Source organism: Bos grunniens, chromosome 26 (assembly GCF_055505025.1).
Source record: "Bos grunniens cultivar Pamir isolate PY7600 chromosome 26, Bosgru_T2T1.0, whole genome shotgun sequence".
Classification (NCBI taxonomy): Eukaryota; Metazoa; Chordata; class Mammalia; order Artiodactyla; family Bovidae; genus Bos; species Bos grunniens.
The window spans coordinates 49,100,084-49,126,559 of NC_141190.1; the positions used below are offsets into that span (position 1 = coordinate 49,100,084).

Sequence of the window (26,476 nt, forward strand, 5' to 3'; positions counted from 1 at the left end):
AGAGGCTCCGGTGGCGGGGGCTGGGTTCCCACGTGGCGGGGGAAGGGGAGCCACACAGTCAGTCATCGAGGGCTGGGCTCCTCCAGGGAACATGGGGCCCTCCGCTGGCCGAGGGGATGAAGTCATTCATGTTTTCTGCTTTAAACAGGGATTAGTGAAAGCTGGCTGTATGTGACACTGACTCACATATTTACTCGGCAAATATTCCAATTACCATGGACTGGCCTGCACCACGGGAAAACTGGGGCTGAGAAGCACTGAAGTCCAGGACGCATGTGTTACATGCCTCGCTCTCCCCCACTCCCTTCTAGAGAGGCTTCAGTCAGCCTTCATCAAGGCACGTGAAGGTTTACCATCTGGCCGCAGACAGTGACTGCAGCCATGAAATTAAAAGATGCTTGCTCCTTGGAAGAAAAGCTATTTAAACAGCGTATTAAAAAGCATAGATATCACTCTGCCGACAAACATCCACCGTCAAAGCTATGGTTTTTCCAGTAGTCACGCAAGGATGCAAGAGTTGGACCATAAAGAAGGCTGAGCACCGAAAAATTGATGCTTTCGAACTGCGGTGCTGGAGAAGACTCTTGAGAGTTCCTTGGACTGCAAGGAGATCAAACCAGTTAATCCTAAAGGAAATCAACCCTGAATATTCATTGGAAGGACTGATGCTGAAGCTGAAGCTCCAATACTTTGGCCACCTGATGCGAAGAGGCAACTCAGTGGAAAAGACCCTGATACTGGGAAAGACTGGGGACAGGAGGAGAAGGAAACGACAGAGGATGAGATGGTTGGATGGTATCATCAACCCTATGGACATGAGTTTGAGCAAACTCTGGGAGATGGTGAACGACAGGGAAGCCTGGCGTGCTGCAGTCCATGGGGTCGCAAAGAGTCAGACATGACCAAACAACAACAAATGGCTCTGGCGCCGTTTAAACAAAATTCAAATCCTGAATAAACACAAAGACCCTGTTACTTAATACCTACAGAAGATCTATCAAGCAGCAATCTCGCCAGAGAAGAGCTGAAAAAGAAACACAGCTGAGTAAGAGAAGACCCTTGACAGGACCCCCCTCTGGAAACCCATTTCCCGACTTTGCACGCAAACAGAACATGAAGGGTAAAGAAAGAACAGGCCAACTTCCTTGAGTGCTTTGACAGAAACACCCTGTGAATTCTCTTCAGTCGGCACAGCAAGGAAGTGGCAGGTTCTTGAAAAGCCTTAAGTCAAGCACTTGTAATATATACGCTAATATATGTTAAGCACATATACTCTAAGTTAGAATACCAATGTAAATTGTCAGAGTTGGTAATGCAATTAAAGGTAACTCTCCAACTACACACACACACACGCACAATAATCTCATCTTTCATTTGAAGGTATTTTAAGGATTTTTATTGACCAGTGGAATTTATTCTAAAGATCACTTGTATCATAAATGTGTGATGCTGACTGAGTCCCAGTTATCAGAAAGTTGCTGTCACAGTAAAGAAAGTTCACTTTGGCTGGAGCAGCTGACGCGGACATCCACCAGCTCTGAGACAGAACTGCTAGGGCTGAAGAGCAGGATTGAAGAGGCCTGCAGACTGTCGCCGAGAAAGAAAGCGTGCAGAGATCCCCCCTCGGGGACAGTCGCTTGGAAATGACCTTGCGCTCTTGGGGGTGTTGCTTTCTGCAGCACAGACCGAACCACAGAAACCAGCAGAAGCAAGGGTGCCTACTCTCAACCCCGTGTGGCCAGGTGCCCTGGGACTTCAGCCACAGGGACCATAACGTCGGGATGCTGTGCATCATCAGCTGCCCTTTCCAGGAGACTCCTCCCCGTCCCGGGCACGGACCTGCGTCCACACCCCAGACCAAGTCCTGCTCAGGAAAGAGAAAGCAACCGATGAGGAGACAAGCGAGGTAAGCCGTGGGCACCACTGTGATTCCATGAAAGCTGGCTCCCCAGAGGAAGGTGGTGGAGGAGAGCGAAGAAAAACCACTCTTTGACTTCCAATGAAAATGAAAAGACATAAACACACACTCTAGACTGAGCACTAATTTTGCATGCATGATTTACAAGGACAGTATAAACCTAAATTATAAAAAAATCTATTTACCACAGGTGGGACCTAGTAACTGTCCTTGCAATGATTAAAAAAAAACTACAGCATGGAGTGTTTCTATATTTGTTATTTCAGCAGCAAAGTAGAGCCCTGTGCTGCCAAAGCAGGGCATTTTACTTCTGTTCTGCACGTGAAGAACGTGAAGTCCACCAACCCCAGCTAACTTGCCTGAAGTCCAATGACTGGAAATGCCAGACCTGGGGCTCAGCGTGCGTTAAGTCAAACTGGGGAGACAAGACTGAGACATGTATTAAAGAAGCACTAAAAACTGAAAAATGCATGAAAAATATATCAAAGCTTAACATAAAGCTACAGTAATCAAGACAGTGCAGTAACGGCACAGGACACACACAGAGACCAATGGAACAGAAACGAGAGTCCAGGATAAACCCTTCCGTTTACCGTGAACTAACTTTTGACAAGGCTGCTGAGACAACGCAACGGAGAAAGAAGAGCCTTCATAAGAAGTGGTGCTGGCGTAACTCTATCCACATGCAGAAAGAGGAATTCAGGGCCCTAACCACACAGAGATGAACTTGGGATGGATCAGAGAGCTAAATGTAAGAGCAGAGAACATTAAATTTTTAGAGGAGAGCATAAGACAAAATCTCTGTGATCTTGGGCTTGGCAAAGATTTTTTAAATACGACACCAAAAGTATGACTCATAAAAGAAACAAATTCATAAACTGGATTTCATCAATATCCAAAACTGCTTACTGTATGCACGCTAATGGACTTGTCTCCAGAATATACAAAGAAGTCTTTCAACTCAACAAGATGGCACAATTTTTTAAACAGGCAAAGGATATGAATAGGAATTCTGCTGACAAAGATATACATATGGTCAGTAAGTACATGAAAAGATGTTCAACATCATTAGTCATTACAAAAATGCAAATCAAAACCACAACGGGATACCATGTCCCACCCACTGGAATGGTTATAATCCAAAAAAGTGTTGGCAAGGACGTGGAGAAAACAGAACCCCCATTTGCTGCTGGTGGGAATTCAAATAGTGCAGCTGTTTTGCAGAACAGTTTGGTGATTCCTCAAAATGCTAAGCACAGAGTTACCTAATAACTCAGCAATTCCACAGCGAAACACCTGCCCAAGGGAGATGAAAACACACGTCCACACGGAAAGCCTGTACCTGGACGTTCACAGCAGCCTTCCTCAGAAATCCCCGAAGAGCAAGCAACCCGAACGCCCATCCACGGAGAAATGCTTAAATAAAACGTGGCATTATTCATACAATGCAATATTTAGCGACAAGAAGAAATAAAATACTGATATGTATTTCAATATGGATGAACCGCTTACGTTAAGTGAAAGAAGCCAGTCACAAGAGACCAAATATTGTGTGGTTCCATTTACATGAGATGGCCAGCACAGGACAGTCAGCAGAAGACAGAAAGTGGACTGGTGGCTGCTCAGGGGTGGGGGAGCAGCAGGACTGGGGACCAGGCTTCTTTTGGGGTGATGAAAATGTCCTGAAATCAGGTTGTGATGGTGTTTACACAACTCCATACTACACTAAAACCACTGATCTGTGCACTTTCAGAGTGAACTTCACTAGGATACAAATCTGCAAAACTCCCATTTATTATATATATACTTATTATTTATTTATATAGGTATATATGTCTAGTCAAGACTATGGTTTTTCCAGTGGTCATGTATGGATGTGAGAGTTGGACTGTGAAGAAAGCTGAGTGCCGAAGAATTGATGCTTTTGAACTGTGGTGTTGGAGAAGACTCTTGAGAGTCCCTTGGACTGCATGGAGATCCAACCAGTCCATTCTGAAGGAGATCAGCCCTGGGATTTCTTTGGAAGGAATGATGCTAAAGCTGAAACTCCAGTACTTTGGCCACCTCATGCGAAGAGTTGACTCATTGGAAAAGACTCTGATGCTGGGAGGGATTGGGGGCAGGAGGAGAAGGGGACGACAGAGGATGAGATGGCTGGAAGGCATCACTGACTCAATGGACTTGAGTTTGAGTGAACTCCAGGAGTTGGTGATGGACAGGGAGGCATGGCGTGCTGCAATTCATGGGGTCGCAAAGAGTCGGACATGACTGAGTGACTAACCTGAACTGATATGTATATAAAAAATATGTACATTACACACAGACACACACACATATATATAGTCATTCAGGTGACCAAAATGTATTTTTAAGATACATCAGGTTCCTGGACTGCAGGTCCCCAAACCCCTGGAATTTCTAAGTGACCAGGACAATGGGGGTATTTTCTGTGGCAACACGCAGTCTCTAGTCCTCGGTTCCTGAGGTCACTTCAGAGCCATAAAGGTGAATGGGTGCCCTGTTACTCACGCGAATGAAGTGACTTTTGGCAGGCACCTGAGGGGGTTGGGGGGACTGGCTGCCTGAGGAACCAAGAGGAGCTGCTTGGGACTTTCAGTGCCACCCTCCAATTTCTGGGGAGTGGGGAGGGGACAGAAGCTGCATCACAGAGGCCGCCGTGCAACCCAAGAAAGAGGGGTTCCGTGTGCTTTCAGGACGGGACTGGGAGCTGGTGCGGCGTGTGGCCGGGCCCCAGGAGGACACAGCTCCTCTGGGCCGGACCCCATCTTCCATGTGCCTCCCACGGCTGTGGACTCACATCTTTCGATACCCTTTACAGATAATTCATCATCCGGTGAGTCGAGGGCTGCCGCAGTTCTATGAGCGGCTCCAGAGGTCACTGGATCTAAGGAGGGGGTGGTGGGGACTTCTGACTTACAGCCGGTGGTAACAACCTGAGCTTTGAGAATATTGGAGTGGGTTGCCATTCTCTTCTCCAGGGGAACTTCCCAACACAGAGATCAAACTCAGGTCTCCTGCATTGCAGGCAGATCTGAGCCACCAGAGAATGTATGTTAAAGTAACTCCTTCAGGAAGAAAACCAAAAATTAAACCAGATGGAAATAAGAATATACAAAAGACTGAAGTGCACTGGAAATGGTAACTCTGTGGGCAACCAGTACTCTGCCCAGAGAGCCTGCTCTTTACAGAGCTTTTTTGGAAAAAGAGTCTTTAGGGAGATAGAAGGCTGAGGCGTAGACATGAATTTTTGGGCGTCTGGGTTGACATTTCCATTCTGAAAGGTGCGGTGAGTGTGGTGGTTAGGGACTGCAAGGAGCCAGGCACTGGATGCCCAGTCACAGGGTCAACCTAAGCAAGGCCTCACTTCTCTTCTTCCAGAGCCTAGAACAGTGCTGGTACACAGTAGGTGCTCAGAAAAAGAATTTGTAAAAAGTCTATGCAACAGAAAGGATAAGCACTACTGCTATGTAACTGCCACCACATTCACTGACCTCACCATCATCAGGACACTCCCCAGAGGACAGGAGAGACTCCTGGCCCTGGCTCATGAGAATCCTCATTCCAGAGATGGTCCTGGTGGCCGCAGCTCCTGATCTCTTCTGCTGGCTTTAGCACACAGGGTGCAGAGCCACTGGGCTGTCACAGAGGTACGAAGGGACTCATGCTTCCCGAGTAACCAAACTCTGAACAGGTGTGTATGAGAGAGACGGAGAACGAGAGTGGAAAATGGAGGGAAGAACATGGCTACTTTATGAAGCTCAAGCCAGATTGTCAGATCAAAAACTAGGACAAAAACAATGTTGCAAAAACAATGCAACGTAAACGAGGACTCTATCAGATCAGGAGACAGGACACACCCCAGCACTACACACCCTCATCCTGTCTGCTAATAGTCTGGAAGTGCTGGAGCCTCAGCCTGGGCACCTCATCCCACCAACTCCAACCTGAAAGATCACTCAAGGTTTCCTCTACTAAGCCTTTCCTGTTTCCTCAGATCAACAGTGACCTATGGCTCCCATCCCTGACAGTCCGGCGCATCATACCTTTCATCAGTTTATGGCCAACTTTGGACTTCGTTTTCAAGTCTCATGTTTTAGTTCCACAAGCCCCCCGGAGGAAGCTGTATAGCCCAGTGGTTAAGAACACAAGCTTTGGAGGGCGCTGGTAGGGTTTAGGACCTACTACCACTACTTGCGGTAGTTACAACTGCACGCATCTCACACGCGAGTAAAGTAATGCTCAAAATTCTCCAAGCCAGGCTTCAGCAGTATGTGAACCATGAACTTCCTGATGCTCAAGCTGGTTTTAGAAAAGGCAGAGGAACCAGAGATCAAATTGCCAACATCTGCTGGATCATGGAAAAAGCAAGAGAGTTCCAGAAAAACATCTATTGCTCCTTTATTGACTATGCCAAAGCCTTTGACTGTGTGGGTCACAATAAACTGTGGAAAATTCTGAAAGAGATGGGAATACCAGACCACCTGATCTGCCTCTTGAGAAATCTGTATGCAGGTCAGGAAGCAACAGTTAGAACTGGACATGGAACAACAGACTGGTTCCAAATAAGAAAAGGAGTCCGTCAAGGGTGTACATTGTCACCCTGCTTATTTAACTTCTATGCAGAGTACATCATGAGAAACGTTGGACTGGAAGAAGCACAAGCTGGAATCAAGAGTGCTGGGAGAAATATCAAAAACCTCAGATATGCAGATGACACCATCCTTATGGCAGAAAGTGAAGAGGAACTAAAAAGCCTCTTGATGAAAGTGAAAGTGGAGAGTGAAAAAGTTGGCTTAAAGCTCAACATTCAGAAAACGAAGATCATGGCATCTGGTCCCACCACTTCATGGGAAATAGATGGGGAAACAGTGGAAACACTGTCAGACTTTATTTTTTTGGGCTCCAAAATCACTGCAGATGGTGACTGCAGCCATGAAATTAAAAGACGCTTACTCCTTGGAAGGAAAGTTATGACCAACCTAGATAGCATATTCAAAAGCAGAGACATTACTTTGCCAACAAAGGTCCAGCTAGTCAAGGCTATGGTTTTTCCTGTGGTCATGTATGGATGTGAGAGTTCGACTGGGAAGAAAGCTGAGCGATGAAGAATTGATGCTTTTGAACTGTGGTGTTGGAGAAGACTCTTGAGAGTCCCTTGGACTGCAAGGAGATCCAACCAGTCCATTCTGAAGATCAGCCCTGGGATTTCTTTGGAGGGAATGATGCTGAAGCTGAAACTCCAGTACTTTGGCCACCTCATGCGAAGAGTTGACTCACTGGAAAAGACTCTGATGCTGGGAGGGATTGGGGGCAGGAGGAGAAGGGGACGACAGAGGATGAGATGGCTGGATGGCATCACTGACTCGATGGACGTGAGTCTGAGTGAATTCCGGGAGTTGGTGATGGACAGGGAAGCCTGGCGTGCTGCGATTTATGGGGTCGCAAAGAGTCGGACACAACTGAGCGACTGAACTGAACTGAAGTAACCACCACTTGCTAGTTGATTCATCTCTCTGTACCTCAGTTTCCTCGTTGGTCATATGGGCATCCCAACAGGCTGTTGTGAAACTGATAACCCACATGGTGGCCACTGGAGGACTGGCAGAATCTGCCACACCTCAGCTAAATGTCTCCAAGATGTCCTCTCCTGCGGTGACAGCACCACTGCACACCCAGGAGCTCGAGCCACAACCCTGGGGGTCACCTGGACTTCCCCATTCACACTCCCTGCCACACCCACTCACCAGCAAGACCTGCCGGCTCTTCCTCCAAAACCCACAGCCACGTGTGTGTGCTGCCATTACACTCCCCTCAGGCTGAGCCTCTGACACCTCTCACCATCTATATATTGTGCCTCCCCTCTGACCACCATCCCCTTCATTTCCCACAAAGCTGCTCTGGGGAAAGGGTGGCCCTTTAAATGTCAGGATGATCGTGTCACTTTCCTATTTACTTCCCGCCGTCTGGAGGATGGGGCTTCCCAGGTGGCTCAGTGGTAAAAAATCCACCAGCCAATGCTGGAGACACAAGAGACATGGGTTCGATCCCTGGGTCAGGAAGATGCCTTGAAGCAGGCAACCTACTCCAGTATTCTTGCCCAGGAAATCCCATGGACAGAGGAGCCTGGCGGGCCACAATGCACAGGGTTGCAAAGAACGAGACACAGCTGAGAGGTTGAACACACAGGTGTCTGGAGGACAGGGGGCTGCTGAAGCCACGGACAGAATGAGACTGGGTGCGTGGATGTCTTTGATCTGGGTACCACTAGAAGGCATGAGGAGAAGGGGATGACAGAGGATGAGATGGTTGGATGGCATCACCGACTTGATGGATGTGAGTTTGAGTAAACTCTGGGAGTTGGTGATGGACAGGGAGGCCTGGCCTGCTGCAGTCCATGGGGTCGCAAACAGTCGGACACGACTGAGCGACTGAACTGGACCGAACTGTTCCACTGCCCTGGGCTCACCTCCATACTGCTATGCACAGAACCAAACTCCCCTCAGGTCTGAGCCGGGATGGTGTGAAGTCTCCCTGTTACAGAAGCTTAGCCTATGCCCTGAGGTGGCACCAGGTGGAGGGGCGCTGCATCAAGAACATAAGTGAGACTAGCTCACGGTCAGGCAGCGGGCAGCGAAGAAAGAGGCTTCAAGGGAGAAAGCGCCTCACTCCTGACAGGCTGTGCAAAACACTGGAGAAAAAGGTTGCCTGTACTAACTGGGAAGGCACACGCCATGCTTATGGAGCCGGGAGGAGTCGAAGAAGAATATAAATAATTCTGTTGCTCGGTATGGCGGCACATGGCTGCTGCTCTTAGAGGGATCCCTGAAGTAAACAAGACGAAATCAGAACCGGCGATTCGCAGGCAGAGTTGTTGGACAAGAGCGCAGCTCAGAGGCTCTGCCCTCATCCCAATCCCACAGGGCTTCTGTCGGTTCCCTACGTACTTCCTACCCACACTAATTTTCCCTTCAAGCCTCGCATAGTCTCGACGATGCACCCACCCCGAGCTTGATTAGGGACCCTCCCATTACCCATCACCTCTTACCCTGCTCTTTCGCAGCAAACGACTGGAGTGTCGGCTGGCCTGGCACCCATACTACACCCAGCCCAGCGCCTGCACGTGGCGGTTTGACTCAGGAACAGCTGCGCGCAGAAGGCGGGAGGACCCTTGACTTTGGACACTGAACCTCTGAGGCCTCCGCTGCAGCCCTGAACCATGTGACCAGCCCTGGGTTTCCAGGACACCGAGGTGCCCGGGTCTGCATCTCTGCGCAGGCGCATCCTGAGGGGCGACCCGCCCCACCCAGGCCCCACACAAGCGGGCGCACACCGCCCGCCCTGGCCCGCATCTCTGCGCAGGCGCAGTCTGAGGAGAGGGCCGCCTCATCCAGGCCCCGCCCACTGCACTCCGCCCAAGCGGGTGCGCTCTGCCCGCCCGGGCCCGCAACTCTGCGCAGGCGCGGCCTGAGAGGCGGTCGGCCCCACTCAGGCCGCGCCCACTACGCTTCGCCCAAGCGGGCGCGCGCAGCCCGCCTGGGCCCGGCCTCCTCCTGCTTCAGGCGCCAGTAGTCGCCAGACCCGGTGGGCGTTTGCCCAGCGCTGCCGTCTTCCCTTTCGCAAGGCCCGGGCCCCGGGGGACTCACCGCGTCCCCCGGGACCTGCAGATCCTCAGGCCTCCGCCGTCGCCATCGGCCCAGCGCCAGGGTGTCCATGCGACCCCAGGCCCCAGGCGGCCGGGCCTTCCAACCGCCGATAGCGGTCAGGTGCCGCCCTCCCGGCCCAGCCCGGGCTGCCGAGACCACGCCCTCTTAGCGCACGTGCCCCAAGGGAGCCAATAAAGTGCTGGGGGCGGGGCGCCGCCAGGAACTCGCGAGCTCTGGCTGGCGCGGCGACAGGCTGGAGTAGCGGAAGCCAGAAGTTTGAGGTGATGAGGAGATTTCCTCCCTAGGTCGTTGGTTCTGTTACTTTTCTAGTCACTGTCACTCCCCTAAGTCGTTGATTCTGTCATTTCGCCGGTCACCGTCACTGCCCTAGGTCGTTGATTCTGTCTCTTCTCCGGTCACTGTGTCGGCCTTGGGGCTCCAGAGAACCTGTTTAGGGTTTCGCCACGATTCGACTTCGGGCCTGCGATCGGCAGGAGGAGCGCCTGCCTCTCCTCTTGTGATTGGTCCCTGAGCCCCGTCTGCTGTCGCTGGTTGGCTGATAGGTGGCGCAGCGGGCCTGTCAGAGCGGAGGAGCGCTGGCGTGTCTGGGAGTTGTAGTCCTTGGGAGTCCGCCTCGCTTCCGGGCGGGAGCCACGCTTCAGCGCGTGGTGTTCTCCAGCCTGGTATTGCCCGGTGCACGGTGGCTTCTCGTCCAGAGGCGCTGGGAACACCCTCGGTTATCTGAAGCCGCAGCTCTGAGCTGCCGGGGCCCTCGGGCCGTGCGGAAGGAGCAAGCGAGGTCGTGCTTCCCGCGGCCGTCGTGCGGTGTGGGATTCGGGTCTTGTGCCGTCCCACCCGCGGAGCCCTGGGCCTAGCTGCGCCTCCCTCTTCTCAGAGGGCCGAGGCGCAGGAGTCCGCCAGTATGTCCAGGCTGGACCGTGCATCCCACCGCGGAGCCCCCGCTACGTTCTGCACCAAAGCGTCGAGCCTGAGATCCTTTATGCTTCATTAAAGTTGGTATAAGCTAATCCTTTGACAGTGATGGGCTGATGGGTCTGTTGGTGCACGGCTGTCTCTAGGACAGATGTTCTTCCCTGTTTAAAGAGGGATGTGCCCCCAAGGTCCCCCACAGTCTATGTACTGAGCTCTAACTGACTTTTACTGTTCTGTTAGTTTACTGTGTACAATGCAATGATCTGATATATGTATATACTGCAAAATGATCACTAGAATGAGGTACAGTTAACATATCCAACACCTCACACAGTTACAGTGTGTGTGTGTGTGTGTGTGTGTGGTGTGAAATGGTTTAGAACCTACTTTTAAGCATCTTTTAAATACACACTACAGCAGTGTTAACTATAATCACCATGCTGTATATTACAAGCCCAGAGCTTAATCACCTTGTAAAGACCGGGAGCTTACTGTGGCACGGATCATGAACTCCTTATTGCCAAATTCAGACTTAAATTGAAGAAAGTAGGGAAAACCGCTAGACTGTTCAGGTGTGACCTAAATCAAATCCCTTACTATTATACGGTGGAAGTGAGAAATAGATTCAAGGGATTAGATCTGATAGACACAGTGCCTGAAGAACTATGGACGGAGGTTTGTGACATTGTATAGGAGGCAGGGATCAAGACCATCTCCAAGAAAAAGAAATGCAAAAAGGCAAAATGGTTGTCTGAGGAGGCTTTACAAATAGCTGTGAAAAGAAGAGAAGCAAAGGTCAAAGGAGAAAAGGAAAGATACACCCATCTGAATGCAGAGTTCCAAAGAGTAGCAAGGAGAGATAAGAAAGCTTTCCTCAATGATCAATGCAAAGAAATAGAGGAAAACAACAGAATGGGAAAGACTAGAGATCTCTTCAAGAAAATTAGAGATACCAAGGAAACATTTCATGCCAAGATGGGCAAAATAAAGGACAGAAAAGGTATGGATCTAACAGAAGCAGAAGGTATTAAGAAGAGGTGGCAAGAATACACAGAAGAACTATACAAAAAAGATCTTCACCACCCAGATAATCATGATGGTGTGATCACTCACCAGACATCCTGGAATGTGAAGTCGAGTGGGCCTTAGGAAGCATCACTATGAACAAAGCTAGTGGAGGTGATGGAATTCCAGTTGAGCTATTTCAAATCCTAAAAGATGATATTGTGAAAGTGCTGCACTCAATATGAGAGCAAATTTGGAAAACTCAGCAGTGACCACAGGACTGGAAAAGGTCAGTTTTCCTTCCAATCCCAAAGAAAGGCAATGCCAAAGAATGCTCAAACTACCGCACAATTGTACTCATCTCACATGCTAGCAAAGCAATGCTCAAAATTCTCCAAGCCAGGCTTCAACAGTACGTGAACCGTGAACTTCCAGATGTTCAAGCTGGATTTAGAAAAGGAAGAGGAATCAGAGATCAAATTGCCAGCATCCATTGGATCATCAAAAAAGCAAAAGAGTTCCAGAAAAACATCGACTTCTGCTTTATTGACTATGTCAAAGCCTTTGACTGTGTGGGTCGCAACGAACTGTGGAAAATTCTGAAAGAGATGGGAATACCAGACCACCTGACCTGCCTCTTGGGAAATCTGTATGCAGGTCAGGAAGCAACAGACCTGAACGTGGAACAACAGACTGGCTCCAAATCAGGAAAGGAGTACATCAAGGCTGTATATTGCCACCCTGCTTATTTAACTTACATGCAGAGTACATCATGAGAAACGCTGGACTGGATGAAGCACAAACCGGACTCAAGATTGCCGGCAGAAATATCAAACCTCAGATATGCAGATGACACCACCTTTATGGCAGAAAGCAAAGCACTAAAGAGCCTCTTGATGAAAGTAAAAGAGGAGAGTGAAAAAGCTGGCTTAAAACTCTACATTCAGAAAACTAAGATCATGGCATCTGGTCCCATCACTTCATGGCAAGTAGATGTAGAAACAATGGAAACAGTGACAGACTTTATTTTGGGAGGCTCCAAAATCACTGCAGATGGTGACCGCAGCCATAAAATTAAAAGACACTTGCTCGTTGGAAGAAAAGTTATGACCAACCTAAACAGCATATTAAAAAACAGAGACATTACTTTGCCAACAAAGGTCTGTCTATTCAAAGCTATGGTTTTTCCAGTTGTCACGTATGGATGTGAGAGTTGGACGATAAAGAAAGCTGTTCAGTTCAGTTGCTCAGTCGTGTCCTACTCTTTGCGACCCCATGGACTGCAGCACGCCAGGCCTCCCTGTCCATCACCAACTCCCAGAGTTTACTCAAATTCTTTTCCATTGAGTTGGTGATGCCATCCACCCACCTCATCCTCTGTCATCCCCTTCTCCCACCTTCAGTCTTTCCCAGCAGCAGGGTCTTTTCAAATGAGTCAGTTCTTCACATCAAGTGGCCAAAGTATTGGAGTTTCAGCTTCAGCATCAGTCCTTCCAGTGAACACCCAGGACTGATCTCCTTCAGGATGGACTGGTTGGATCTTCTTGCAGTCCAAGGGAATCTCAAGAGTCTCCTCCAACACCACAGTTCAAAAGCATCAATTCTTCAGTGCTCAGCTTTCTTAATAGTTCAAAAGCAGCTTATGAACCAACCAAAACCAGCAGCCCACCAATCTTCAGATTTCTTGTCTCATCTCTGATATTTGAGTCACTGTAAGTTTACTCTTCTGCAATTGGAAGCTGTTTTGTTACAAAGACCTATCCTTATCCATTGTGGTGAAATGCATGAAGCCCTACTCAGCTGGGCTACTTGCTACATGATACTCAGCAGGTTAAATAGCTAATTACCTCAGTTTTCTCGTTTGTAAAAGAGGATGGGCTTCTCTGGTAGCTGAGTTGGTAAAGGATCTGCCTGCAGTGCAGGAGACCCAGGTTTGATGCCTGGGTTGGGAAGATCCCCTGGAGAAGGAAATGGCAAACCATTCCAGTATCCTTGCCTGGAAAATCCCATGGGCAGAGAAGCCTGGTGGGCTGTAGTCCATGAAGTCGCAGAGTTGGGCACAGCTGAGCCACTAACACTTTCACTTTCACATGGTATTGGGAGGATTAAATGAGGTACTTACATAAAGTACTTAGAACAATGACTGATACAAACTGAATACTCGATAGTACTGGTAATATTTCTAGGACTACTAGTTAATCCTGTGCCAACAACCATTGGGACCTTCCAGTGACGAGGAAATTAAGTTCTGGGCTTGTAATATACAGCATGGTGATGATATGGTTAACAGTGCTGTATTATATGTTTCAAAGATGCTTAAGAGTACGTTTTAAAACATCTCACACCACACACACAAAATGTAACTCTGTGAGGTGCTGGATGTGTTAACATACCTTGTTCTAGCAATCCCTTTGCAGTATATACGTATATCAGATCATTGCCTTGTACACAGTAAACTAAGAAAATAAATGTCCGCTGCTGCTGCTGCTAAGTCGCTTCAGTCGTGTCCAACTCTGTGCGACCCCATAGGCGGCAGCCCACCAGGCTCCCCGTCCCTGGGATTCTCCAGGCAAGAACACTGGAGTGGGTTGCCATTTCCTTCTCCAATGCATGCAAGTGAAAAGTGAAAGGGAAGTCGCTCAGTCATGTCCTACTCTTAGCGACCCCATGGACTGCAACCCACCAGGCTCCGCCATCCACGGGATTTTCCAGGCAAGAGTACTGGAGTGGGGTGCCACTGCCTTCTCTAAATGTCCGCTAGAGCTCAGTAAATATGCGTGTGGGGGACCTTGGGGCCAGATGTGGTTTTGGAATTCAAAGTTTTTTGGATTCTGTTTTAAAGGGCAGTATATATACAACAAGAAACTTTCAGTGGGGTCTGGAACCACATATAATCAAAGACAGTATTTCTGTAGCAAAAATGTGTGAATAGTCACAAATATTACCCGGAAATGGGATATATAAAGGCTGTAAATAGTCTCAGTCTCCATGTTAGTTCAAATGAGTTTGCTCCAAACTTAGGGCCTCCCTTGTGGCTCAGCTGGTAAAGGATCTGCCTGCAATGGAAACCTGGGTTCGATCCCTGGGTTGGGAAGATCCCCTGGAGAAGGAAAAGGCTACCCACTCCAGTATTCTGGCATGCAGAATTCCATGGACTGTATAGTCCATGGGATCGCAAGGAGTCGGCCACGACTAGGCGACTTTCACTTTACTTTCACTTAGGGGAAAACTTCTAAGTCTTAGAACGTTTTGCATTTCAGAATTGAAAGTAAAGTATTATTGTAGACCTATATTACTACCTCTACTTTAAAAGCTTTGTATGTGTCTTGCAGTTGAGATTAAATGACCTGCTTGGTCATTCAGTTTCACTGCTCTTTGCACCTAGGGCTGCTTTTTCAGATGCTTGATCCAAACGTTGGCTAATAGGGGCACAGAAGCTTAGTCCCTGAGGAAGGAACAGGTGGTCTCCTTGACCAAATTCTAGTCAGGCTTCTCTGAATCCTCTTATCAACTAGGCTGTGACCTTCAGGCTCCCAGGTTCACCCCTGCATTTTCCAATTTTGGCACAAATTCTGCTGAGTCAACTTAGCCGGAAGCCCTCGCCCCTGGTCTCTGATCACCCTTGGTCTCTGATGGGGCTCCTCATCCTCCACCGTCCCCCAGGGGATGTCTGATCATGGTGCTCTGCGTTCAGCAAGAATGCTGCTAGGTTAACTTAGCCAGAACCTCCCCTTATACATGATGTTTCCTCTTAGAAAGTTTCCATCCACAACCCCACTCTCCCTACCATGCTCCTTGGCTATAAATTCCCCCTTTCCCTTGTGTTTAGCGTTGAGCCCACTCTCTCTGCGCTCACAAAATTCCATTTCAGTAGTCCCTATACCTGTCCCAGTGGTCCCCCTGCATTAAGGCCGCCTTATTCTTTAACAAGTGTCACGATTCTTTTTTCCTTTAATACAATTGGTATGTTTGGAACGACACAGTTTAGTGTAGCACACTACCAAACACGGGCCATCTGGGTACCAACCAAAAGATGTGCACTAAACCTCTCCTGTTATTTACCTCATATATTTAGATTCTTGTATCTTAAAACTTAAGACTTTAAAAATACAAAGTATCTAAAAAGTGATAGTTTGAAGTATTCACTATTCTAATGTATTACATACAATAACAGAATAAAACAGGAGAAAGCTTCATGACATTGGATTCTTGCATATGATGCCAGAAACAGTCAATAAAAGAAAAATTAGGTAAATTGAACTATATAAAAATGTAAAATTTTTGTGAAAAGATGCTATTGCACAGTGAAAGGCAACCCCCAAAATGGAGTAAATATTTGCAAATTATATATTTGATAAGGAGTTAATATCCAAAACACATAAAGAACTCCTACAACTCAGACAACTTGATTAAAAAAAGGACAAAGTACTGGAATAGATGTTTCTTCAAAGGTAATATACAAATGGTCATGAGAAGATGTTCAACATCACTAATCATTAGGGAACATGCACATCAAAACCACAATGAGATACCTCTTCATACCCATTAGAAGGGCTATTATAAAACTAACAAGTGTTGGCTAGAATGTGGAGAAATTGGGGCCGTTGTGTGTTACAGATGAGAATGTAAAATGATGCGGACACTATTAAAAATAGTATGGTATGTCCTTAAAAAGTTAAAGATAAAATTACCATATCCTGCAATTCCATTTCTGAGTATCTACACTGAATAATGAAAAGCAAGGAGCAGCACCACTCACAATGGCCAAGGGGTGGAAGCAACCCAGGTGTCCACAGGTGGGTGAAGGCGAGCAAAACGTGATCCAGCCATACAATGGAATATTATTCAGTCTTCAAAGAAAGGAAATTCCAGCACCGGTTTTCAACATGAATGAACCCTAAGGACATTATGCAAAATGAAATAAGCAGGTCACAAAAGGTCAAGTGCAAAAGAATTCTACTTCTGTGAAGTAGTAGAGTAGTCAGACTCACAGAGACAGACAGCAGCGTGGTGGCTTCTGGCGACCAGGGGAGGGGGATGAAGAGTTTAACTGGGGCAGAGTTTCAGTGCAGTTCAGTCGCTCAGTTGTGTCTGACTCTTTGCAACCCCATGACCTGCCGTACCCCAGGCTTCCCTGTCCTCCACTATCTCCCGGAGTTTGCTCAAACTCACGTCCATTGAGTTGGTGATGCCATCCAACCATCTCATCCTCTGTCATCCCTTTCTCCTCCTGCCTTCAATCTTTCCCAGTGTCAGGATCTTTTCCAATGAATTAACCCTTCAGTTTATGCATGTGTGTATTTGCCAGTTCATGGCAAATAGAAGGGGAAAAAGTGGAAGCAGTGACAGATATTCTTTTCTTGGGCTGCAAAATCACTGTGGATGTCGATTGCAGCCATGAAATTAAAAGATGCTTGCTCCTTGGAAGGAAAGCTATGACAAACCTAGACAGTGGGTTAAAAGGCAGAGACATCACTTTGCTGAAAAATGTCCATATAGTCAAAGCTATGGTTTTTCCAGCAGTCATATATGGATGTGAGAGTTGGACCATAAAGAAGGCTGAAGTGTAGTGGAAGTCACTCAGTTATGTCTGACTCTTTGCAACCTCATGGACTATATAGTCCATGGAATTCTCCAGGCCAGAATACTGGAGTGGGTAACTTTTCCCTTCTGCAGGGGATCTTCCCAACCCAGGGATGCAACCCAGGTCTCCTGCATTGCAGGCTGATTCTTTACCAGCTGAACCACAAGGGAAGCAAAGAAGGCTGAGTGCCAATGAATTGATGCTTTTGAATTGTGGTGCTGGAAAAGAGTCTTCAGAGTTTCTTGAACACCAAGGAGATCAAACCAGTCAATCCTAAAGGAAATCAACCCTAAATATTCATTGGAAGGACTGATGCTCAAGCTGAAGCTCTAATACTTAGGCCACATGATGCGAAGAACCAACTCATTGGAAAAGACCCTGATGATGGGAAAGATTGAAGGTGGGAGGAGAAGGGGTGACAGAGGATAAGATGGTTGGATGGCATCACCGACTCAATGGACATGAATCTGAGCAAATTCTGGGAGATAGTGGAGGACAGAGGAGCTATGCGGTCACAAAGAGTCAGACACGACTTAGTGACTGAACAAGAACAATCGTGTGTGTGTGTGTGTGTGTGTGTGTACTGTCCCTTCTGTAGTGGGGCACTCCGAGTTTACTGTGAGACCCTGTACAGTGCCCAGCATGATGTGTGGTACTTGGCACGTTTGCAGTTCACCGTGGCTGGTGGGAGGAACCTCTAGTCTTTCCTAGCCAGGCACTGGATCATTCAGAGTCCAGGAAGATTCTGGAAAGGTTCTGTCTGCTTAACTAGTGAGGTATGTTGAGAGGAGCGTTCACAGCCTCAGTCTCCTCATCTATAAAATGGGAGTAAAGCCTCTCAGGGATGTCAGGGCTTCATGGAGTAGCTGTGGGTTGCCTTTGATAGCATGCTCTTCACAGTCTTTCTAATGGGTGGGAGGTTGTGTGCACACATACATGTCTTGTGTGTCTGTATATGTCTTGTGAGAAGGGGGTGAGAAACTTTTGATTCACCTGTTGCAAAGTCATTACTTCTACTTTTCCACCGACTTAAACTTCCTCCTTTAAATCTTTAATGACATTTGTAAAAAATAATACTGCAGTGGGTGGCCATCTCCTTCTCCAGGGTATATTCCTAACCCAGGGATCAAACCCACGTCTCCTGCACTGGCAGGTGGATTCTTTACCACTCAGCCACCAGGGAAACCCCTGTTTTACATACTGATGGCCAGAAGCACAGAGCCTGGCACATAGTTAGTATTTAATAAATGCTCTTTCCTTTCTTCTTGCCCTCTTATTTTAAAAAATTTCCCAGAACTTCCTTGGGCACTAGTATAGATTATTGACTATTTCATTCCTTTGAAATTCACAATTTCTTTAGATATTCTGTGACAATGCTGTTTATCATCTTTGCCTGGAAAGGCGTCTCCCTAAAGGGCAATAGCTCTCCTTATTTTCCGGAGCTTGAGGAAACCATCCCCTGCTGAGAGAAGCTAAGCCCCACCCCCACGCCGTCTGCCTGACTCCAGCCCCCAGGGCAGTCGTCCTTGGGGAGCCAGCTTCTTTCTTTTCAGTCCAGTGATGGTCTCTGTGCCCCCGGAGGGCTGGCCTCCCCGGGGCGGAGCCTGGCCTGCAGTCGGCGCTCGGGAAGTCCCCGCCCATCGGTCGTTAACCATCTTTAGTGGTCACTCCTGCACCCTTGATTTGCTTGCTGTCATTCTCGCAGCAAGGCTGCATATTTCCCTGGTGGCTCAGACGGTAAAACGTCTGCCTACAATGCGGGAGACCCAGGTTCCATCCCTGGGTCGGGAAGATCCTCTGGAGAAGGAAATGGCAATCCATTCCAGTACTCTTGCCTGGAAAATCCCAAGGATGGAGGAGCGTGGTAGGCTACAGCCCATGGGGTCGCAAAGAGTCGGACACGACTGAGCAACTTCACTTTCGCAGCAACGCTGCAGGTCTGTCTGCAGGTTCGGATAAAGAAAGAGACGTCAGCCTCAGAGACTCGGCTGCACAAGGTTGAAGGGCGGACCTGAATTCAGACACAGCTCCGTCTGGATGTCTTCTCCTGCCCTGGCCTTTCGTTCCCGTGGAAACCCTCCTCCTTTTGTCGCAGGTCTTCCTGAAGCCCAGTGAGTTTGGCCAAGCAAACCACAGCAACAATTCAACAAACAAAACAGCTCTGCTAGTTGCCCCAGGGGCCTTGATGTCCCCGCACGAGGTTCCAGGCACGGCTGGTGGGTACAGAGCCCCCGTGGGCTTCCTCAAGGGGTGCCTCTGCTGTGCACGGACGTGAATAATCTTTATTCTGACCCACCTTTGTGCTCAAGGTGGTTCGCGCGTGGGAGTGTGCGGCCAAGGGCTTCTCTTTCTAAAAATCTGTGTCCCCAGTGCCCAGCACAGAGGAGACCCAGCGAGGGTGCTCAGGGCTGAGCCGATGAATGAATGCGTTCAGCAGAGGTAGTTGTGTGGGGTCACCTGCCCACTCTGGGCTGTTTTCAGCTAAAGACAGCCGACGTTTCTGGGATGTTAGGTGGGACAATGAAACAATGGGAATGCACAAGCCATCCACTAGCTCACTTCTTGTCTTTGTGATTTTATCTTATGCTTCCATGCCCCAGTCAAAGTGTTACTAAAGAGTGGCTGGTCAGGACTGCCTACAGGGCCCCACGGTCAGCCGCCTCTCCTGCCTTGGTCTTCAGGTGGACAGCACATGGGTACCTCTAGGGTCCCATTCATCATGAACAGCTGCTCCATCCCAAGGCGATTAGAGTCCGAAGGATGCCCGTCTTTCTAGAAAGTCAGCACATGTTCGTCTTCCTAAGGGTCATGGTTTTGTCTCCACATTATTTTCTCTCAGGTTATTATTATTTTTTTTATGGCAAGACTCAGTATAAGATTTTTCTAAATGCAATCCTTATAATGATCCAGGTTTATTTCATTAAGGCAAATCATAATGATAATAACAATAATAATAAACCACCATTTTCAACTTTCAAAATAATGCCCCTACATGGAGCCCTTTGGGATCTAAGCCATTTCCCTATATTATTTCCTGACATTGTACATGTGCTCTTCAGGGATGATCAAAAATAGAAAATTATTTGAAAGGCTTTACAACTAGTGCAAATTAGAGATTTGTACGATATTGTAAAACATATGTGCCTCCATCCATCCCATAACAGGACTGTAAAGACTTGCTACATACAGTGGGCAGGGATTTTATAGTCTGTCATTTTGCATTTTCTGCATAGGTGCTGTATAAAAATTAAAATATTAGTAAACCACATATGTGCTTGAAAAAGTATTAACTTTAGATTTGAACATTTTATCTCATTCTAACTTACCTCTGCTTCTAATTGCTGCATAATGATTGTCAAATGCAGACACGAGTGTACTTTCTGTGCTGTGCTATGTTTCGGCAGTAGGTGGAAACTTTAGCACGATGTTATATATTTCATCCTAAAATTTTTTTATTTGCAAGCGTATGAAGCCACATTGGCTATGTTTGACAATCCATTTTTGGCATGTATTTTCATATAAATTATAGGGTGTTCTTGCCTCTCGGCTCTCACAACATAGTAAGGAGAAAGCCCCAGGCTGTGGAAATATGACTGAGGCTGCGTTAGCATGTGGGTTGGAAATAATAAGGATTATAAATGACTCGGTAGGTAGAGAAAACAAGGGGAGAAGACTTATTGGGGAGAAGTAAAACAGCTTGCTCTGTTTATGCGCAGCTGAAAGAAGGCTCCCTGAAAGATATATCACTAGTCACCTTCTTTTTATTTCTGAGGGGCTTTTATTAACCCCTTTTTATCAATCAAAATAAATTGATTGCCAGTGAATGCCATCTTTTCTGAGTGTTTGAAATTATAAAACAAAAGCAAAGGCACACAAACTCACATACTACATCTTTCGGTAAAGAAGAGACAAATCCCTCCATAGGGATTGCTAAATAGTGTTAAATCGCTGTCCTTAAAACAAAACATCTCATTTAGGGATCGGAGTAGGCCTCGGGATTCTTCTAAACTCAACTCCCCTAGCTGCGTCAGTGGACGGGAATTCCAGAACACTGTTATTTAATATTTATGTCCCGTCGTAAAAGGACATGTTTCTGTAGGGTAAATACAGTTATGCCAAATAATAACTCGGTGCGGGGTAAGACCTGATACAAGGGGAGAAAAAAAGCAAGGTGGCCAGGAATCCCTGTGATGCGCATCTGGTCATTTCTAGCTGTGAAGCTGCGACAGAGGATGTGCGGAAACTGGAAAACCAGCCTCTCATCCAGGTGGGCAGGAGCCCCCTGCGGGTCCTCACCCGTCGGAGAGAAAGGCCTGAGAGTTTGGGGCAGTGGGCGTCCGACACAGCGGTGCAGGAGGAGGGGCTTCCTGGGGGGAGGGGCTGGGGGCGTGGCGTAGCAGGACCTCCCTGAGGCCCCCGGAGCCTTGCTTCGTCCTTCTCAGCCTTGGGGACGCTGCGGCCTGACCTCTGAGGGGCTCGGCGCCTGGCAGAGCCAGGGCTGGGGGCCGTGTTTGCTTCCTCCCTCAGGTCCACACCGTAAAGGGCTGCCTGCTGGGAGGTCCCGACTTCTCCTCTTATCTTAGGAAGGAGACCTTCCCCGCCGTGTATCTCAACAGACCACGGACTGAAAAAAGAACGTGTGTCATAGCTGGAAAGTCTGAAGGTCATGTGGGCATCGACATGTTTCTATGAGATATTTATTCTGATTAAAATAGTCAAGCTTATTTCATAAGGTTTCTGCTTTGCTCTGAAGGAGGTTTGGCTGCTTTATCATGAGAACGTGAAATCCTGACCCAGGTTTACTTTTATCTTTTCAGACTTTTGTGTTTTATTTCAAAGGTTGAAATAAGACAAAATAAAGGTCCGCCAAGTCATAGGGAAGGAACATGAGGACACCGAGGGTCAGGAAAAGGAGAATGGTGGCACTGGTACAGACACGGCAAGAGCAGAGAACTCGAATCCCCTGGATAAAGAAACAAATGGGCAAAATGTGTTTTGAATATAAGTTAAACTTACTTGCTGTTCAAGGTGATAAATGCTTGCAAGAGAGCACTCACCACCCCCAAAATGTGTGTGTTTGGGAGGGTGGACACTAGTAATGGGGCAGGAACCGACCCATTTATTTTATATACATACTACAGGGGACTTCCGTGCTGGCTCAGCTGTAAACTCAACTCCCTAGGTGGCTCATTGCAGGCTCAGCCTGCAATGGGGGAGATCTGGGTTCAATCGCTAGGTTGGGAAAAGAAAAGGAGGAAGGAGAAAGGAAAGGCTGCCCACTCCAGTATTCTGGCCCGGAGAACTCCATGGACAGAGGAATCTGGTAGGCTACAGCCCATGGGGTTGCAAAGAGATGGACAGGACTGAGTGACTTTCACTTTCACAGGGCAATAGAGCCTAAAGCATCATTTAAAAATCATTTGCTTTTCCCTTTCTTGTTTTGTACTAGAGGAAGAAATTTAAAGTCAGAAATTTTTCTTTCTTTTCTTTTTTCTTTTTTAACAGAAAAATCATCCTAGCCATTGTAATCTGAGGTGGGTGAGCCAGTCGAGAGACCATGGGAACTGGGAACGCTTTCAGAATCTGATGCAAATCCAGGTCTGTTCCCTTCACGCGCGGTTATTGTACTATTACACCACCTTCCTGGAGTTGCCCCTGAGCTGCAGCAGGAGCAGCGGCTGCCACACTGTGGGGCGGGGGGCTCCCACAGCTGCTCAGCGGGAGACCACCAGCGTCCCTGCCTGTCCTGCCTGCTGGACTCCAGGGGGCTGTGGCTGGCCAAGGCTCACACAGCCTGCCCGACAGCACTGGAGAGGTTCAAGAATACAGATTTCTGAGTCGTATTGATGGGTGGCAAAAACCATCACAGTATTGTAAAGTGATTATCCTCCATGTGAAATAAATAACAGAATACAGATATCAGATGATTAAAAAAAGATAGTTGGTGTTCCTTTGCCCTACACCTGGAGGAAATGCCACCGTTATTGTTTAGGTAACAGAGAGGCTGGGAAGAAGGCCTTTGTAGGTGTGGCAGACTTGTGAGGCATTTTGTCGAACATAGGATTGTTGTGTCACTGGTTAAACCAGCTAGCTCTCCCGGTTGGGACGGCTCTGTCCTCGTGTGGGAGAATCACCGACTGGCCGTGGCTTGGCCCCCAGCACTGTACAGGAGGGTGTATTCTTTAAGGGGTGTGTGTTCTCAGCATACCCTGAATTCCTTGCACAGGTAGGAAGGGCCAGCTCTGCTCACGGCGCTTGCCGGATACTCCAGACATCGGCTCTGTGAGGAGAGAGCTAAACGCAGAAGTGGCCCTCGAGAGAGCCAAGGTCAGTGGGACGGAAGGCCTGTGAACTCCAGGGTGGAAGGGTCCCCTCTGAGACAGGACATCTCAGAGCCACATAGCCCCAAGGGGTTTACTGCTTAAGACTTCTTAGCTCGCTTTAGAATTACCTCGGATTTTACAAGGGATCTTGTTTGTGACAGCAAAGCCATTTATATCCTTAAACAAGAATTACAAACAGCAACAGAAAATTAACTCCAAAATAACCTGGAGAATAAATACACAGACACACCTGCACACACACACACACACCACTGTTTATATGTAAAATGTTTGACTCAAGATTACACACAGCTGCGGACAAACGTACAGTGACTCTGTACACTCATGATCAACAAAGTGCCATTACAGCTGTATCTGGGTGGTCACGCAGAAAACCAAACCGTCAGGTAGACAAAGGTGTGCGTAGCAGCGTGTGCGTGAGTTTCTCTCCCCTCTCACCGCACATCCCAGCCCCGGCCCCCGTACCAGCCTTTTTCATCTGTACAGGACAGACTCAGTACATTTTACAGCACCTCACATACGCTGCTGGTTGAACTGAGAAGGCAGGAGAAGGTATTAAAAATTGGCAGGTCAGGGGTGAAGCATGTTTTCGGAGGATCGACAGAGCCTCTACAGATAGAGCATCAAGATAGGGCATCAGTTTGGGTTAGTTCTGAATTGCGGCGTCTCCAGGTTGAATAAAGGAACCACTCAACAAAGGATGCTCCTTCCCCAGGCTGAAGAAGCGGCTGGTGCCACCTACAGCCTGGAAACCGGCTCTACAACCCGCACCTGCGGCCCTGGCTGGTCCCCGAGGAAGACAGATTGGAACCGATGCAGAGGATGGAAAATGGGCTGTCCGCTCTCAAGACAAATTTCCTCTGATAAATTGCTAACAACTAGAAGTGTGTTTAAAAATGATTTTGGCTAAAGAGATTCTGAAGATTGTAGCAATTAGATCAAGGTTTGTGAACTTCATTTCTTGTAAATATATTTCTTCTAAAGTGCGCCTTATGAGATGTGGTCACATCTTTTTTTTTTTTTTTTTGACATATAGCACTCCCAAATCATTCAGCCTAGTCCTGGATTAGGTTAGTGGGCACATACGTATCCACACTGTCCTACCTTCTTAGGGGAAACGGGATTACTAGGAAACCATCAGAGAGCACACACTTCTGAAAAGAAATGAGATGTATTTTTATTGGCGGAGCCAAGATGAAGTATGTCTTGAAATCTGTTTTACAAATAAACTTGCCCATAAATTGTCCATTCACTGCTTCAAAATCTTTTTTCACATTTGAGGAGCTGTCACAGGGTCCCTAATAAACATGAGTCTTATTTAGTTTACTGGATATGTAATTCTTCTTTTCTTTGAAAATAATTATTTTTCAAGCAAGTGCAGCAAAAATACAACCAATAAAAATCTTGCTATGGCAGCATAAACAACCTTTATAGCCAGCATATACATAGAGTTCTTCCAATAAAAGCAGTTCCTGGTAAGGAAGGGGACCGAAAATTGGCCAGACTTTGCCAAGATCGCATGCAGGGCTCCCAAGGGTTGACAGAGGAAACCTCACACCCGTTTCCACCTCCCTATCCCAGACTAGTTCTTGGCTATGAGGATGACAGTTGGAGCATCTCAGTTGCCGAGGAGGCCCTTGGGCCACAGAGAACAAGGGGTGGTCACTTGGTGGGACCCCCGTGTGTCCAGTTTATCTCAACATCATTTGTGAGGCAACCTTCCCAAGGCCCATTCTCAGAGCCCTCAAAGCTGATGGATAGTGGGGTGCAATTCCCTGGGGGCTCCCAAGGGGCAGAACACAGACCGTCCACCTCTTAGTTACCTCATTCTCATTCCAGGCCCCTCAGCAGGATTGTGCCCTGGTGGGTGGCAGGGCTGGGGCCGTCCAATGGGGGTGACCCTTTGGGGCTCCTAGGGAGGAGCGTTTGCTCAGCCCTCCCAGGCCTGCGGCCAGCTGTGGTCTGTGGTCACACCACCACTACCCCCCCAACTCGGGGCCACCCCAGGGGACAGCCCCAGTCCGGGAAGACGCCTCCCGGGAGCAGAGGTGCTGGTGCTCATTTATGCCTTTTACAGTAGCTTGAGAAGATGTTATCGCAGCTTGAGAACAGAAATTAAAGCATGTATCCTTCAGGTGCAAATCTACTGTACTTACAGCTTTACTGTTTCTCGGCAGGGGGGCTCCATTAATCTTGTAACAGTGAAATTCCTGAGGAAATTAGTTTCCTCCAGTTGGGTTATCCTCAACTGGTCTTTGGGGGAGGAGTAATTAGGATTTAAGACTCCCTCTTAAAGCAAAGGAAGTATTGGCCATTTTACCAGAGTAACAACACTTTTCAGTGCCATGCTTTGCCCATTAAAAACCTGTGTGTCTCTCAGCTCCTCGACACAGGCTCTGCAAAGATTTAGCCAGGTGGGAACCCAATTCCAAGTCCTCATCTATCGTGACCAGGTAGTCTGACCCAGACTCCGCCTGGGTCATTTGTGCCCACCTAGCACTCAGCACTCTGCCCTGCTGGGGAGTAACCCCTGGGCCCAAGAGGGAATAATGTGCTCTCAAAAATGGGATGGCTAAAATGCGTCCTCACCTACTCAGAAGTGCTGAAATGTTAGCTGTCACCAAACATAATTACACCTCAGCCACACCCACGTCTCTCTTTGAACTGGGCTCAGTTCACAGACGCAGGGTGCCGCACTTTTGCTTCAATAAATGCTGCACTTTTCTTTCCCCCACAAAGAGGGGGTGTAGATTGGCTACCTGGGGCCGGTAGATGGGCTTTACCGTGGGCAGGCAAGCAGACCCAAGTCTGGTTAGGTATCGCAGGCAGTGATGTTTTTGCATCATGGACTGGAAAGAGCAAGGGCTTTGGAAGTCTGAAAAGCACCCTGTAGCTGTGTATAACCTTGTCTGCCTGTAACTCACATGTGACAAGCCCTGGTACATGATTAGGGCTCAGGGCTTCGTGGAGTGGTTTTTATTGCCAAGCTCAGAGATTCACCTGCTGAACATTAGACCTGTTGATGTCA

The 26,476-nt window shown here is 47.9% G+C and overlaps 1 protein-coding gene and 1 long non-coding RNA gene across 4 annotated transcripts in view; one reads left to right on the top strand and one right to left on the bottom strand.

Annotated features, from left to right (window-relative positions):
- C26H10orf143 (chromosome 26 C10orf143 homolog) overlaps window positions 1-9,730 on the bottom strand; it is a 25,750-nt gene extending 16,020 nt beyond the window's left edge. For both annotated transcript variants that reach the window (XM_086378151.1, XM_086378152.1), the window contains exon 1: window positions 9,583-9,730. In XM_086378151.1, the coding sequence (XP_086234277.1) occupies window positions 9,583-9,651 (69 nt within the window). In that variant the 5' untranslated portion in view covers window positions 9,652-9,730. The remainder of the gene's footprint in view (window positions 1-9,582) is intronic.
- Window positions 9,730-24,694, top strand: LOC147344557 (uncharacterized). Of its 2 annotated transcripts, none has more exons than XR_015155452.1 (4): window positions 9,730-9,863; window positions 22,610-22,702; window positions 23,331-23,431; window positions 24,164-24,694. It is a non-coding gene; the product is annotated as an uncharacterized LOC147344557 (long non-coding RNA). The 2 variants fall into 2 exon arrangements; XR_015155453.1 differs by having other exon boundaries at window positions 9,791-9,887.
- Window positions 24,695-26,476: the final 1,782 nt, after the last annotated feature.